The following is a 17,866-nucleotide window of genomic DNA, read 5'->3' as shown; positions in this document are numbered from 1 at the left end:
TTCAATATGGTGGCGCCCATAGAAGCAGTTTTATTTGCAAAGACAAATTTAGGTGTATCTAACATTGATTTAAAAGATAAACAGATTTAAACTCTGAAGGCAGTTTACAATGATAAAGACTGCATTGCAATATTAACAGCTGGCTATGGAAAAAGTCTGATTTTCCAAATTTTACCATGGTTTTTAAAAGCAAGATTGTCTTCACTATACACTTCAATTGTGCTTGTAGTATATCCACTTAACAGTATCATGCAGGACAGAACCAAGTAGTAAGTACATGTTTAGACTGTATTAAATTTATGTTTAATATCATTTTATCAACCTAGATGATTAAGAATTATTCTGTAATTAATAATGGTACTTGATTAGGAGAATTTAAGCCAAACTGTCAATTTGTGATTGTAACTGTTATATATTCTATCCTACATGACGTATGGTAGGCCTAGATAAGTACATTTCTGTAAATTAATAATGGTACATGGTTAGGAGAAACTTTAAGCCCAACTGTCAATGTGTGATTGTAACTGTTATGCTATCCTACATGACGTATGGTAGGCCTACATTTTTGTTTTCAAGTTTAAAAAAATAGAAGTGTTCCTTTATAGTAAAAATAATTTAAAATAAAAAAATACTTTAAATTTTTCAGACTGGATTGGTTAAAATATGTGTTCAAGCATGCTATTTAAATAAAAAATACATCTGAAAATAATATGGGAAAGACCTATGAAAAAGCTGCTGGTGGCTTTATTGCCGATCCAGGGAGTGATACAAAAGATAGCGAAACACAAAGTGAAACCAGTGTATTCACAGAAAAAGACGTCATACTCAAAGTATTAAGACAGGGCGATTACAAAATTATTTATTCCCATCCAGAAACTCTGGTGTCCAACTCAGTCATTGGGAAACTTTTAGGTTCAACAGAATATAAAAAACAAGAAGGGCGGTGGTTATAGATGAAATACACATGGTAAGTATTTTCATCTTATTTGTCCTACGTTTAATTCTATTCTATGGTTAGCTTGTCAGTATAGGACACTTATCAATGTCCAACTGTCTTGGGATCTTTAACGTTTGCTGCCAATATGCATACATGACCTCGGTTTGTTGTCTCAGTCCTAAAAGGGACATAAATGAAACAGCCTTAAACCAAACTGGACAAATTTTTTAGTCTAAATGGACCTATATTAATTATAATGTCCATAAAAAATCCAAAAAAAACCCAATCTATTAAATATCTGTTATTTAATTAGAATCCAGTTAGATGAATTCTGACAACATTTTTGGTCATTTTTACTAAAGTATATTTTGTCTGTTTCGTTTACGTCTGTTTTGAACATATACAATGTACAGGTTTTATCGTATGCAGAGGATGCCGAATAGAGGAATGATGTAAATTTCAGCTTAAAATATAGAGTCTTTGGACATGAAAGTCAAAACCGCATATCTGGACACATAACACTTTTAAGATTTCGGGTCAATTTTTTCGTTGGATGACCTGATAACCTACATCTTATTTTTATAAAATAAAAGTATACAGTTTGGGACACCAGGTCAACATTTCCAGAACACAAAATTAAGCAGTTTTATTCACCAAACTATAATCAAGATTTGCCCTTTAAATATTTTTCTAAATGTACATGTAGATATATTCCATTAAATCTTTTTCAGGGGAGAAGATTTCAGAAAAGCATTTAAAAGACTGTCAGAGATAACAACCCTCTATACAGATGCTGCACATTTGGTAGTCACTGCGGGAATACCAGCCTTACCAATGATCTGCAGTTAATTACACCTACAGTAGTTAAAATGAATCCAGACAGACATAACATATTTATTAAAAAAAAAATCAAGATTGCCAAATTTGAGAAAATATGAAAAATTTGATGACTTAATACAACCAATTTCAGCTGAACTGAAGGAACTGAAAAGTGAATTTCCAGTTACTATTGTTTATGTAGACAGTTTAGAATGTTTATATTATTGTTACAATTTCACTGAAAAATTTGTTGGTAAAGATGGATATCTCGGAATAGAACAAACACCAGAAAATAGGATTTTCGCTCAATATCATTCAAAATATACACCAAAAATAAAAACACTGATTATTATAAATGAACTTTGCAAGGACAATCCTACATTGAGACTGGTTTTGGCAACAGTTTCTTTGGAAATGGGATTGAATGCTCCTACAGTATCCAGAATTATTCATTTTCGACCTCCAACGTCATTGGAAAGTTATAGCCAAGAGATTGGTAGAGCTGAGAGAAATGGTCAACCATCACAGGCTATCATTTATTAAAATAATGACATTGCAGCTAACAGGCAAGGTATAATAGTAATAAGTATTACCAAAGAGATGGTTTTTTTTGCAAAGATGAAACATCATGTTTGAGAAAACGGTTGTTAAACCATTTTGGTGCTGAATAAACTTTTAGTGGTGGTCCTTCATTGTGTTGTAGTAACTGTCGTAATAGCATAATGGTGAGTATTTACATTCTTATATGAATTCTGATTGATTATCTATTGGAATATTTTGTAAAATATGTTTAATTATAATTTTGATATCTGACTTAAATTTGGTACTGTTTACTCCTTCAAATTAAAAGGATCTTTAGAAATTCCACTGAATGCATCTAAGATTCTGCCAGGAGTTTTATTGAAAGATTCCAGCTCTGTTAATTCTTTTTGAATTGCTTTTAAGCCTTCCTCAGATGACTTTACTTTATGAGTGGTAGAATATCCTTTAACATCTAATAGTGAATCAAAATTATCTGAAACTAGTTTAACAACCGGCTTCTTCATCTCACTAATATCAACAACATGTATCAATTTTAAAACAATCCGATCATAACTTTCGGCGTTAAAGTGTTCACAAGAAATTGTGGACGACGGAGCGATGGACGGACAGACCATGGCGACGGCAATATACGTCCACATTTCCATGTGGGCGTATAAAAAATGGAATCATGGCTTTTAGGCATATGTTTGTTCTGAAAATGGTCTCCATATTTTATAGCACTTTTAAAGTTCTTAATTACAAAATACCATTGTAGAAAATTACTGCAATAATTGAAAAGGTCCTCTTGTCTTTCTTCTTCTCTCTGTAAAATATGAACAGGACCATCAACTCCTGGGAGGGTAATTGTAATAACTTTAGATTTTTCAAATGATATAATGGGAATCAGTAAACGAAAGGGTTCTCCTCCTTCAATAGACAGTAATGCAGATGTCGTTTTTACTCCATTAATGTCGTTCACATCCGCTGTAACAATGTTTTTTATCATCAATATTTAACTCCAGCTGAATTGTACTTGCTGAATTCTAAAAGGAAGAAAGAAACATTTAGATTTAGATTGGCCATGTGACAGGAGACAGTTACTATGTACCTTATTTAGAAAGCATACTTTGTACTAAATAGTGAATGGTTCTGAGTAACAGTGAAAGTGCCAGGTACATGTATGCGGTTAAATTAAATCTTCTTGGTAACCTGGCTACTTTTATTGTTTGTTAAATAGACCTAATATGTCAACAAGATAAAGACAAAAGTGCTGTTTATTGAAATTTTTATGACCATGTTTTTGTATACATACTTATATCTAATAGCATATGTAATGTATTTTGTATTTTCAGGATAATTCCAGCACAACTGAATAATCTCACCTGCTCAATGTCAAAGACTGTTAGTACTTCATCCATGAACTTGTCTAAAATCTTGTCAAACACCATTTGCTGACATTTTTCATTAAGTTTGTAGACATTTCTTCCTCATATTCACGTGGAAGATTTTTTGGCAAAACTAAGTTCATCCACTTGAAACAATGGATTGGAATATGTCAACCATTTCTTGAGCAATAAGATTCTTTAAACTTTGCTTTCTCATTTTCATTCAATACCAGTGGCTGCCAGGCCTCTATAGGGTCCACAACCTTGATATACCATATTTTTACGCAATTTGAGAACGAGGGGCGGCCATTTTGTCTGTCAGTTTTGGGCCGATTTTCACGAAATTTGAACTCAGTCGTCCTTAGGTGTAACGGTGATATAATAATACGTTTTTTTAAATCGGATAAAAATTATGACCTCTATAGGGTCCACAAGCTAAAAACTTGATTTTTCGTACAATCAGGGGCCATAATTCAGTAAGTTACGGTCCGATATGCGCGAATATCGAAAGGAACCAAGATCTTTGGGTTATAAACTTACATTTCAAGTTTCAACAAAATCGGATAAAAATTGTAACCTCTGATATACCATATTTTTACGCTATTTGAGAACGAAGGGCGGCCATTTTATCTGTCAGTTTTTGGCCGATTTTCACGAAATTCGAACTCGGTCGTCCTTAGGGTGTAACGGTGATATAATAATATGATTTTTTAAATCGGATAATAATTATGACCTCTATAGGGTCCACAAGCCAAAAAGCGCGTTTTTGCGTACAATCAGGGGCCATAATTCATGAAGTTACGGTCCGATATGCGCGAATATTGGAAGGAATCAAGATCTTTGTGTTATAAACTTACATTTCAAGTTTCAACAAAATCGGATAAAAATTTTGACCTCTACAGTGTTCACAAGCCAAAAACGTGATTTTTCGTACAATCAGGGGCCATAATCCATGAAGTTACGGTCCGATAGGTCCCAATATCGAAAGGAACCGAGATCTTAGGGTGATAAACCTATATTTCAAGTTTCATTGAAATCGGATAAAAATTGTGACCTGTAGACTGTTCACAAACAATTGTGGACGGACGGACGGACGTTCACATGAAAATGTGGGCGTATAAAAACTGAGTGGATGTTTACTTCATCTATATTACATAAAGGTTTTTCATTTGGTAATGATGAGGCATCAACTCGGTAGGATGTCCAGTCTGTAGCAAAGAAATAAAAATCTTTCTCCCTAGAACTTAGGCTCATATCAGCTGTGGACACTCTGACATCTAAATTGTCTCCATTGATTTTGTCATCTTTTCCAGTCTATATTTCATTGTTTATCAACTGTTCTGAATAATCAGCATAAGTTTTTATAATATCACTTTTACTTTTTTCCGAGAGAGTTAGATGCAGTGCATTTAGTCAAGTGAGAAGCTGTATTGGATATCCATTTGATAAAATAAATTTTACAGTTACATGAGTAATAATCAATACCTACATGTATATAAAAGTTTTAATTCATTTATGAAATAATAATTTTGTATGTCATACAACAGAGACTATTTAATGTCTGATTACCTTTAAATTATTACACAGTGTCTACTGGAAAATCCTGGTGAACTTTCTTGGCCAACATTGGTATTGAACCTCAGACCTGACTAGTGAGCCAGGGCCTTTACTCAGTGAGTCACCATGCAAAATAACCAAATTAACCCTAGCACCGTTGTCTGAAAAAGGCAAGTTAGGCTTATGTCTAATATCACGATTCATGTCCTTAGCTCTTTCACGACTACCAAGTCAGAGTCGAGTCTCCAAAAATATTTTAAGTCAAGTTTCTGATGCAACTTAAGTTGAACTCGAGTCCAAGTCATGGGAGTTGAGTTCCCACCTCTGCTGATTGACACAGTGTTGATTTTCATGCGATGAAGAAGCCTATTAATTTTAGAAAACCCATGAAAGAAATGCCGCCAGATCACAAACAGAGCAAAAGTTTTTATCTTAAACTAAATTAGGTTTAGTATTATTTACCTTATCAGCATGGCATCGAATACATGAGGTGTATAATCTCTGAACAGCACGATTTTAAAAATTAGTTTGTGAAGAAAAGACATTTAATGCTTTCTTTAACGGTCCACATTTTAAAATTATATGTATTAGGTACTTCACAGAGACATATTCCTCCAATCGAAATATATCAAATAACACTTTGTAATCTTACAAAATATGCGAAAATGAAAATCTGAAAACACAGATAAGTTTATAATAAACAAAGTTAAATAGTTTGTTCATAATCGAAGAAATCGGTTTATAAAATAGGAAGATTCAGACAGTAGATCAAACGTCTACTGCTTGATCCGGTAATCTAAAGATGTGTGGCCAATAATCATTTCTGAAAACAAACAAAATTACATAAATAAACTGCATTTCTAATGCATTGAGAAGGGGTTACTGCCAGATTTTTGCAGGCTGCGGTGGACCCCCTAAATATAAACCAATCTGTATAATTTTTTGCATGGAGTGTTTTTTCGGGAATAAGGACATATTAGAAAAAAGGGACAGGGGGTTCTGAAAATTTTGAAAAATCAAGGGGCTATAGATGCACCCTACGAGACAAGACAGATTATATACCGCTTTTATCGGGGTGGTCCACATTTTCCTGACATAAACGGTATTTCAGGCATTAGTTGTTTGCATACAACAGATGCTTCCGGTATATAAAGTAGTGCCGGTTGATAAGTCACGCCCCCGAATGATCACGTGAGCGTTTTAAATGGACGACATTCAGGGCAGTGATGTATTTTCGAAGTATGACGTAGATGGATCGCTGGGTGCAGTATGCAAGAACTAGAAGCCAATCAAATTTTAATTATTTGTAATAATTATTTCATGGGTTTTTACTTCTGAACCATTTTAAGTGTCTTTTCAATGATGCAATTACCTATATAAGAATAGTCAACAGCCTTTGTAGACTTTTGGGATAACTTAGTTGCTGTAGGTTGGTGTATGTTTTGTTGCCTGGCACCTCATCTTGATATTGACAGAATAGTTTCAAGCTTAATCATTGTGAAACTAGCATGATAAATTTCGTTTCCATGGTTACGTGCACCATTTTTTTGGATTTCGTAATTTTTGTGTTTGGAAACCAATTTGACAAGCACATACCCTTTCACAATTTTGCTTGTCAGACATTTTTATTTAGCGGTTAATCGAGACCAGAATTAGGTCACCAGAAGCCATTGTCAGCTTCAGCAAATACATGTAGGGTCAATAAGCTTCCATTCCCTTGATTAGTAGACATCAATTACAAATATTTTTTATGTATGTAGCATAATCATGTTCTGAATAATATTTATTATTAGCACAAAAACATACCACATGCATTTACAAATTCATTTATTTTTAGTAAATCAATACAAATGAAACAGATCTCACATCTGACTATTTACATAAATTTACCAAAATAAAATTTCTATAAATTATGATGAGCTAGAAAAGATTGTATATCTAAAGTTAATTGATCAGGATTAGATAATATTAATAATTCATCTTCTTCATGGGATTCAATCAATGTTTCTACAACTTGATTATCAGATGAAGATGCTGACTGTGGTGGTTTAGGTTTAGACTGGGATGTAAGGGCAACAGTTACCTTCTTTGCTATGGCTGGTGTACCTTTACTCAAGGTACAAGACGCGGTGGATTTAACGTGAGGATTTGACAGATTTGCTTTTTTCACTACTTGTGGATTCTTGGGAAAAGTTGGGGACATTTGTTTTGGTGAATTTATCTTTGTGATTTGGGGTACAAGTTTTTTTGGTACATGTACATTAGTAATAGTTGCTTGTACTGTTGAACTGGGTTGTTTGTATGGAGTTATATGAGAAGATACTTTAGGAGATGTCAGTATTTCTTTAGGAATTGCTTTAGAGGCTGTCTGTACTATTTTAGGACTTCCTTTGGGAGCTGATAGGATTTCCTTCGGAACTACTTTAGAAGTTGTCTGTATTAATTTAGGAGACGTTGATGGTGTGGTATTAGATACTTGTTTTACAGAAGGAGGTTTAGTAGATGATGACATCACTATATCAGGTGTTGCTGAAGTTACTGGAAGTCTATCTGTTTTCTTAATTTCTACAATAGGCGGGGCTACATTTAAAGTGGTAGATGATGGCTTGTTAGAGACCAATCTGCTGGATTTGGGGGTCGAAGGAGAAGAAAGTACACTGCTGCTGACCATAGAGGATTTGGGTGTTGATGGGGAGGAAGATATTTTAGTACCAGGAACTGACGCACAAGGAGTATCTGGTGAATATGCAACAGGTGACATAGAGACACCCTGACATAAAGATTTCTTTGAAGGTGGTGAGAAGAAAATTGATTGACTATCTGATTTGGTTGGTGAAAATAAAGAGGAATCTGATTGGCTGTCTTGAGATTTTGATAAATGAGTTGGCTTCTGAGGTGGTATCTGAAATATAACAACCTATTTGTTTACAATCCAATCAGTTAAATTATTTTCACAATAATGCTTTCATTTAGAATTTTTAATATTATTTCATTTCAACCCTATGTAGATTTCCTAAATGGGGGGCCACGGTGGCTAAGTGGGTAAGACGCTGGGTCGCTAGCCTGGAGGTCGGGTGTTCGATCCCTGCATTGGACGAGAAAGTTCATCCAGATTTTCCGGCATGGTTCCCCCTTGTCAGTGATGCAGGACCAAGGGCATGACAAGGACAGCTGTCTAGTTGTTTGGATGGGACAAAAAAATGAGGTCCCGTTTACACATTGGCATGCACGTAAAAGATCCCTTGACAGTTGGAATTCGATATAAGAGTAGGCCGTAGACGTAGTGCCGCTACGTATGCCTGTCTTCATTAGCCCAGTCAGAACAGAACAGTAGGACGTTAAACCCCATTTCATTTCAGATTTCCTAAATACATGGGGTATTTATGGATAGTACATGTAGGTGTATTATATAAGCTAAACTGTAAGATAATAGGTAAATTTTACCTGAGGTAATCTCGCAGACAACTGAGATTGTCGATGTTGACAGAATCGAGTAGCTTGTTCAAGTATTGAAGAATTGGAAGAGTTTTTATCCACCTGAAAAATTAGAAACAAATACAATGTCAATATTTGAAGTGCCTTTCAAATGTTTTTTATATTATTATAGATAATTAATCATGCTGTATCAGTGCCCTTCTAATCTTTCTGTTTTATTCCTTTCCTATTTATAATCAATTATTATTTATTATACCATTCAAACTTATGCATACATATTTTAAATACGATTGTCACTGACATAATGGTACCAATCAGCCATATCATGGTCGAAGTCAGCCCAAAATCTGGTATCAGTCAGCTTCAAATATGGTCCAAGTCAACCAGGTCCAAATCAGTCTGTCTTTTTGAAATCACATTCTATTCTTTGATTTTATTGCCAGTCATTTTATGTCAATGTTTTATATATGTGTTTTTGTTTGGCAGTAGCCTTTGTTTGTTTCTAATTTGCAGGTAGCACTTGACAGCAAACAGTAGCTAACAAATCGGTTTCGGTTTGTTGATCTAAAACAATGCATGCTAAAGTAAAATCGTAATGTACAATTCAAAACCAATGGGGAGAATGTCCCGTCAAGCAGACGCTTCAAACAGTGTACTGTACATTTAAATCAGCTTTACTGGGCACTTTCAGATTAATGTGGTTTAATCAAAATCTGAATAGAACATATTAATGTGCCAAAGCCTATAAATTATAAAACCAGCAGTTGCCAGGCCTAAAAACAAAAGCAATTTTTCGTAAAATCAGGGGCCATAATCCAGAAAGTTATGGTCTGAAACGTGCAAATATCGAAAGAGACTGAGATCCTTGACATATAAAGATATATTTTAAGTTTCATCAAAATTGGATAAAATTTGTGACCTGTAGAGGGTCCACCAACCTTCGTATTACTTACTTTTACACACTTTGCATACAAAAAACGGCCATTTTGTTGGGCAGTTTAATTGATGTGTAACGGTGATATATTTAAACAGTTTCTTAAATTGTGGGGGTGTGTGTGTGGATGGCTGAATGGTTAGCATGTGTCTGCCATTGAGTCAACTGGCGTGGTTTCGAATCCCCGGTTGAACGTGATAAGGAGTAGGGTTGTCTGTTAAGGGTTGACGTCAACCGACAACACTGCAAGAATTAGCCGTGGCACTGCAAGGGGAGTGGGTCAGATTGCCCCAAATCGTGATTGGACGGTTGATTAGAAGCATGCCACAACGAATTCCTGAAGTCTGAGGATTGGTGGAGCAATTAATCATTATTAAGACAAAAATCAAAATGTTGTGTGTCGATAGGGTCAAAGTTGACGACATAGGGTCACTGGTACCATTCAGCATGACGTGTGTGTAACGAACATGTGTAGCAAATTCTTTGGAAATACCAGATATGTTAAATAACCAGCGGCTGCCAGGCAGGATACGGCAAATTTTCGAGAGATCGATAGAGAACAAGCTAACAAGAAAGTGATTTTTCCTACAATCAAGGGCCATAATTCAGGAAATTACAATTCGATATGCGCATATATCGAAAGGAACTGAACGAACGGCAGCCATTTTGTCTGTCAATTTTGGGCCGATTTTCACGAAATTCGAACTCAGTCGTCCGAACTCAGTCGTCCTCAGGGTGTAACGGTGATAATAATAATATAGTTTTTTAAATCGGATAAAAATTATGACCTCTATAGGATCCACAAGCTAAAAACGCAATTTTTCGTACAATCAGGGGCCTAATTCAGGAAGTTACGGTCCGATATGTGCGAATATCGAAAGGAACCAAGATCTTTGGGTTATAAACTTACATTAAAAGTTTCAACAAAATCGGATAAAAATTGTGACCTCTATAGGGTCCACAACCATGATATAACATATTCTTATGCTATTCCAGAACGAACGGCGGCCATTTTGTCTGTCAGGTTTGGTCTAATTTTTACGAAATTCGAACTCAACCATCCTTAAGGTGTAATGGTGATATATTCAAACGCTTTTTTAAATCGAATAAAAATTATGACCTCTATAGGGTCCACATGCTAAAAACGCAATTTTTCGTACAATCAGGGGCCATAATTCAGGAAATTACAGTCCGATATGCACGAATATCGAAAGGAACCGAGATCTTTGGGTTATAGACTTACATTTCAAGTTTCAACAAAATCGGATAAAAATTGTGACCTCTATAGGGTCCACAACCTTGATATACCATTTTCTTACGCTATTTGAGAACGAACGACGGCCATTTTGTCTGTCAATTTTGGGCTGATTTTCACGAAATTCGAATTCAGTCGTCCCTAGGGTGTAACGGTGATATAATAATACAATTTTTTAAATCGGGTAAAAATTATGACTTCTATAGGGTCCACAAGCTAAAAACGTGATTTTTCGTACAATCAGGGGTCATAATTCAGAAAGTTACGGTCCGATATGCACGAATATCGAACGGAACCGAGATCTTTGGGTTATAAACTTACATTTCAAGTTTCAACAAAATCGGATAAAAATTGTGACCCCTATAGGGTCCACAACCTTGATATACCATATTCTTACGCTATTTGGGAACGAACGGCGACCATTTTGTCTGTCAATTTTGGGCCGATTTTCACGAAATTCGAACTCAGTTATCCTTAGGGTGTAACGGTGATATAATAGAATGTTTTTTTAAATCGGATAAAAATTATGACTTCTATAGGGTCCACAAGCTAAAAACGTGATTTTTCGTACAATCAGGGGCCATAATTCAGGAAGTTACTGTCCGATATGCGCAAATATCGAAAGGAACTGAGATCTTTGGGTTATAAACTTACATTTTAAGTTTCAACAAAATCGGATAAAAATTGTGACCTCTATAGGGTCCACAAGCTAAAAACGTGATTTTTCGTACAAACAGGGGCCATAATCCATGAAGTTTCGATCCGATACATGCCAATATCGAAAGCAGCCGAGATCTTTTGGGGATAAACCTATATTTCAAGTTTCGTCGAAATCGGATAAGAATTGTGACCTGTAGAGAGTCCACAAACAATTGTTGGACGGACGTCCGGACGGACAGGGGCGACGGCATAATACGTCCACATGAAAATGTGGGCGTATAATAAAAAATATTTGTATTTGAAAATCCAATGGCATGCTTTCAAATATTTATTTCCAAACTAATCTTACAAAGTATTAGAGGGGCTTTATTTTAAATCAACCTGATTTCAACTGGTTTATACTTGACCTGTCAAAGGGTGCAAGATGGAGAAATGAAATGTCATGAATGAATGAATAGTAGAGGTACAAAAAATGTCTATACGGCTCTTAAGTTTTACTACAGAAAATCTATTGTTATAATTGAATTTTCCTTGGAATTGGAGAAATAAATGTAGGATGTTTTACAGTTTATTTATCTATATCACTAGTTTAATTCATAAACCAGTGAAAGGGCACTAGTCCAGGACTAGTACTGCTAAATAGATCACTAGTCCGTAAGTTATTTTTGGTAGCCCCGGGTGTCGAGCTAGTGGATTTTTACAACCTTGCCATTTTGTCTGGCAGTTTTGGTCCGAATTTCACTAAATTCGAACTCAACCAGCATTATGGTGTAACAGCGATATATTTTAACGTTTTTTTTAAATCGGATAATAATTGTGACCTCTAGAGGGACCACAAGTCAAAAACACGATTTTTCAGACAATCAGGGGCCAGTTATGGTCTGATATGCGCGAATATCGAAAGAAACCAAGATCTTTGGGTTATAAACATGCATATGCATTTCAAGTTTGATCAAAATCAGATGAAAATTTTGACAAGCTAGAAATGGGATTTTTCGTACAATCAGGGGCCATAATCCATAAAGTTATGGTAAGATACATGCCAATATCGAAAGGAACGGAGATCTTTGGGAGATAGACCTATATTTCAAATTTCGTCAAAATCAGATAAAAATTGTGACTTGTAGAGTGTCCGCAAACAAATTGTGGACAGACAGACGTGGACGGATTGAGGCGACGACCATATAGGTCCACATAAAAATGTGGGCGTATAACAAAAACAAGGGATAATAGGTTTAACAGATACTTACTTTGTCTTGTAGTGCCAGCCTAAACGTCTTAATAAAAACTTTGTTAGTACTTTCTACAAACTTATTGAGCTTGTGTATTCCATGATGCCAAACTTTATAAACATCCATCAGAAATGACAATCTCTTTTCTTCCACTGTTTCTTTGAGTAATTGTTCACTACGTAGCATCATAACCTCAACAGTATATCTAAATGCTAGTTTCCATAGATATGTTCTTTCAGCATCACGTACAAACTTCCTGTAATAAGATTTGATCTAAGTTATGTTCTCTTTCTTTCTGTTGAATACTTAAAATGTTTCTCACTTAACATAAGCCATTTTTAGTTTTAGACTACCTGTTTTGTTTTTTTTTATACATTTCACCGATATGCTTACTTGTATAGGTAATTTTTACTTTCATATTTCATGTGGCATATAGCAGATCATGACCTGTGCTGGTATCACACAATGTTTTTCTCTGGGTTTTATTCCTGATTGTTTGTTTTCAAATTTGAGTGAAGTCTGTATCACTACATACTCGGGGCTGTACAGCGCTGTGGACGCTTACGGCTATCCCCCCGGATGCATTCACTTTTAAAATTTGATATGTATGTTTGTTTGTTATTTCTGTGTATTGTGTTTTGTCCGTAGATTTGTCTTGTTTAAATTATGTGTGGTGCAGTCCCCCTTCACTTACTCTTAAAGGACAATGATAGTGTCCACCAATTTTACATATACACGTGTCGTATGTAACTAACGTACGAAAATTAAATGGTAGCTGGCCTATTTTTTTCGCACGTATACAGTGAATGGCCATTTTGCTCAGTAATCCCAGCCAGAATTTGGCTATTTTTTTAAAATTGCGTTAAAGTTTTAAATTTTTGTTTAGAACTGAAATAAATTAACTTTTAGTCAATCCCCACGCTAAAAACATTAACAGAATTGATTGTGTATATCTGAAATAGACACGACCGAAGCACAAAATACTGCCAATATGCCGACGTCAAATCTAGAGTTGTAGATGTTATTTTTGTGAAAAATCATTGGAAGAAGCGATAAGACGTTCTGTACGGATTATACAGTCGTATAGGCTGCAAGAAGGCTATTGTTTACAATGTAACATTGTGTCTTGTAATGTTGATAATGATCATAATGATGGTGTTTACATTTGTTTGTTGATGTGACCTCATGACCTGTGACGTTTAGATAACGTCATATGGATATCATGGCTATTCACTGTGTCAGAGTCACTTCTCTGCAGGTAGGGTGATTCTGTCGTTCAGATTGATACACATGTATGATAAAACTGGTCAAACACGTTTGAATTATAATTTTAACATAGAAATCTTTCCGCTGGTGATTGGAGGTGCAAAGATGGGGCAAAGTCCAAGGTTAAGGGGGCAAAGGCACAAGCATCAACTAGGGCTATGGGAAAGGGGGGGGGGGATCCCGGAAATGCAGTCTGGCAGTATTTCAGGCACTAATCATTGAGATAAAGTGTCAAATGAACGGACTTGCGAACCTCGACGAAGCCCACTCACGAGCGCCAAAGTAGGGAGTCCTTACGGAGGGTATGGCAGGGTGTGCACAAATCAGAACACTTAAAATTCCAGGTGTTTTCCAGGATTTATTTACCAGATTCCAGGAGTCCCTGTATAGAATTCTACCGAGACAAGTCCATTTACGGCGACGAACTCGTGAACTTTTATATCTTAAAATATATAGCGAAACCACAAATGTTAATTTTCCAGGAGTTTCAAGGAGTTATCTTGTTTTCCAGGATTTTCCAGTAGTGGAAATCACATTTTCATTTTTTCAGAATTTTCAAGGAGTTTCAAGGAGTGTGCGAACCTTGTATGGGGATCTCCCACAGAAAATTTTGAAAAATAGACTGCTGGAAAAGCTGTCAAACTTGTGAACCTCAACAAAGCCCCCTTATAAGTGCCAAGGTAGCGAGTCCTTACAGAGAATATTGGGGACCTCCCCAAGAAAATTGTGAAAAACAGACTGCCAGAAATGCTGTCTGACAGTATTCAGGCCACGATTGTTGACATAAACAGAGCTGATCTGATACCATCTGACCCCAGAGAGGAAAGAATCAAACAAACTTTCAACCCTCAACGAAGCCACCGAAAATTTCAAAAATAAACGGATGGAAATGCAGTCTGGCAGTATTTCAGGTACTGAGTGTCAAGATAAAGAGCTTACCCGATACTGCCCGTCGTCAAATCACTAGTTTATCCGACCAAAGAGGAAAGTGTCAAACGAACAAAGTGAGTAAATCAAAGTGAATGAATATTTTTGCCACAATATTTGGAGAAATAGACACTGGTCATCGAGATAAATAGAGCTGACCAGATACTATTCATCGCCAAATCACCAGACCAGCTTATCGGAACAGAGAGGGAGATGTCAAACGAATGGAGTGAATGAATATTTTCGCCGCATTGAACCTGTACCCAAAAACTTTGAGGATTGTAAAAAGCACTTCTCAAGTGGTTCACATGTTATTGTTTATAGTAGCTAAATGGACACCAGACACTGTTACAACAATAACCGTGGGCATATAAAAAGCTGGAGGAAATAATTGTGTTATAATATTATATACTAACCTCCCAGTATCTGGTACTCTTAATAACTGTACATGTATATTATATAACATTCTATTATCTTGTAGTTGTTTTAATATATCTAATAATAAATATATTGATCGATTCATATGGGCTGCAAAACTACCAGCTCTATCAATTTCTTGAACTGGTATTTTCCAAATTCCCTGTAAATAGAACAAGATATGTGTTTTATATGATGGTTAGCATTTCTCTAACTTATCACCTGTCTTTGGTACTTACATGTTGACCGAGGTTGAGGTAACTCAGTCATTAAACCATATATTAACATTGAGGGTACTTACCTGAAAAAAGTTGGCTGTTTTTCTTTCATGAAATAATCCTGGTGTTTCCATATGACTTAGAGACTGCCAATGAGCATTACCTAAGAGGATATCCTTTGCATAGTGTAGATTCTGTAAAATATTTAAAAATATATCATTATTATTACAAAAACATTTACATACAGTAGCACTGTCTTCACCTAAGTGCTTTGCTGCATTTTACATACAATACATGTACATGTAACAAAATATCTAAATGATAAAATTAAGCTTATATAAATAGCCTAACTTTAAAAGAAGAATCAATGCTAAATTTTGATCAGATTGGATGGTAACTATTGCTGTTGCAAGGGGCATAACTCTAGAATCAATTAATGTAAATTGTTGGAATTTGATAGGCTTCTTAATCTTACTGATTAATAATTATTGTTGTTCAACTGTTCATATGGTTCCACAAATTGAAAAGATAGGTTGCCAGGCAACAAAACATACGCCCACATCAGCTAAATAGGCTAACTTTTGTCGTTCGAGTCAAGCGTTCACAAGGTTCAACAGCTCCAGAAATAATTGACGTAAATTGCTGAAATTCAATAGACCTCCGTTTCACAAATTTAAATGATGCATATAAATTTCATACATACATGTATAGGATGATAACTTTCATCAATCGAGCATTAACAATTCTAAAACCATCAGATGATAACTTGTTCACAAGAATTTGTAGACGACAGACGGATGGGGGCGACGGCAATATACGTCCACATTTCCATGTGGGTGTGTAAGGACCATAACTCTAGAAGTAATTAATGGAAATTCTTGTGAAATCCTATATGTTTCTACAATACAACCAAAACAGGTGTTGTTAAATTGACAGTTAAAAAGATGAAAAAATAGAATGGTCTTTCAATCGCTTGTGGGTGCTACATGTATGCAGCACAGCTATATACCAACAAATTACTCAAGGTAAAGTGTTCAACTCACAAAAACACACATTTCAAAACACAAATGTGACTATTTTTCTTAGTACTTTTACAGCATTTATAAAATGAACATGTACATGAAAATTATATCAAACAATAGAACAGGACTTTAGCTTCCAAAATATTTGAAAAAGATAAGACAGACCATGTATGATGAACTGTTATAAATCTGAAAAACAGTTCTTTTCTCCAAAGCGAGCAATGCAGCTGTGACATCTAATTCAAACGTAGCCTCATTTTGAAACAAATGAAAACATCCATTTCAGGTGACATGACACATTAGTTGATATTGTCTAAAGATAATTGCCTTTAGTACTGTAAATATACAACGTATCAACCAGGGCTTCCACTTTAAAATTTTCACAGCCGGTCATTTTTGATATCATTTTTGATAATGCACGAAAACTTTGCAAAGTAAATTCATATTTCATGTTTTTGTATTCATGGCAGGGTATTGTGAATTCACGTGTCTATACCCCTTTTTAGCATGGGGTAAACAAAAACTTATATATTGGACTTAAAAATGAAATATTAGTAAGGCTTATGATACATGTAATTATTTATTAATTAAATATTCCTTTTTGGCTACTTAAATACCCGGTAATTGAAATAGCTGAATTGGTTGTAGAAAAACCATTCCAGTACCTCACACGTAATTACCACATGCTCTATAGAAAACACACTGACCTGGATAATTTTGAGTTGTAATACAATAATTTCGTAATGAAGATAAATATTTAATTATCCACGCCATATATCTCACATTTATTGGTTTTAGGCCATCTCTTATGGCATCTTGGATCGCAGAATTGTAACGTAAATCCTAATAATGAATAACTAAATAAAATAACTAACAGATAACTAACTTCACAGCCCGCGACACTATCGCCCCCTAGAATATCATCGTGTATAAGAGTTACCATATATGGACACAGATCACTAAAGATTTCCCATTGACTCCAATGTTAATTCTCGTATCTTAGACCGGCTCTAACTTTTTCCCAAATTTTCGTTGGGTAGAACGCTTTCTACCACAGATGGAGCAACATGCGGCAACCACTTGCCCAAAAGCACGTATGAGGTTCTTCATGAAAAACTTGAGATACACAAGCTGGAAGTAGAGACAAGTAAACATGCAATTTCAGGCCCTACATTTCAACGTAACCAACCTCTCAACTCTTGTATCCTTCCGCATCAAAATTATGAATATTCACCTAAACCTGGCAGAAAATGTATTTTCAAACCCTTTTCCTCAATTCT

The 17,866-nt window shown here is 35.3% G+C and overlaps 2 protein-coding genes across 2 annotated transcripts in view; one reads left to right on the top strand and one right to left on the bottom strand.

The window, feature by feature from the left end:
- Positions 1 to 6: 6 nt before the first annotated feature.
- On the top strand, positions 7 to 2,427 carry LOC126824346 (uncharacterized). The gene is given in 5 exon segments (XM_056101740.1): positions 7 to 266; positions 1,669 to 1,754; positions 1,757 to 1,836; positions 1,838 to 2,357; positions 2,360 to 2,427. Coding segments are annotated over 5 exon segments (1,014 nt in total).
- A 4,603-nt stretch (positions 2,428 to 7,030) lies between these two features.
- LOC126823263 (calcineurin-binding protein cabin-1) overlaps positions 7,031 to 17,866 on the bottom strand; it is a 42,789-nt gene continuing 31,953 nt past the window's right edge. Inside the window, exons 14-18 of the mRNA XM_050551975.2 lie at positions 15,648 to 15,758; positions 15,346 to 15,509; positions 12,755 to 12,992; positions 8,665 to 8,757; positions 7,031 to 8,122 (exon numbers count right to left, since the gene is read on the bottom strand). Coding sequence (XP_050407932.1) covers positions 7,124 to 8,122; positions 8,665 to 8,757; positions 12,755 to 12,992; positions 15,346 to 15,509; positions 15,648 to 15,758 — 1,605 coding nt within the window. The 3' untranslated portion in view covers positions 7,031 to 7,123. The remainder of the gene's footprint in view (positions 8,123 to 8,664; positions 8,758 to 12,754; positions 12,993 to 15,345; positions 15,510 to 15,647; positions 15,759 to 17,866) is intronic.

This window comes from Patella vulgata, chromosome 6 (genome assembly GCF_932274485.2).
Source record: "Patella vulgata chromosome 6, xgPatVulg1.2, whole genome shotgun sequence".
Classification (NCBI taxonomy): domain Eukaryota; kingdom Metazoa; phylum Mollusca; class Gastropoda; family Patellidae; genus Patella; species Patella vulgata.
The sequence above is the reverse complement of the archived record's forward strand: the minus strand, read 5'-3'. Positions and strand labels throughout refer to the sequence as shown.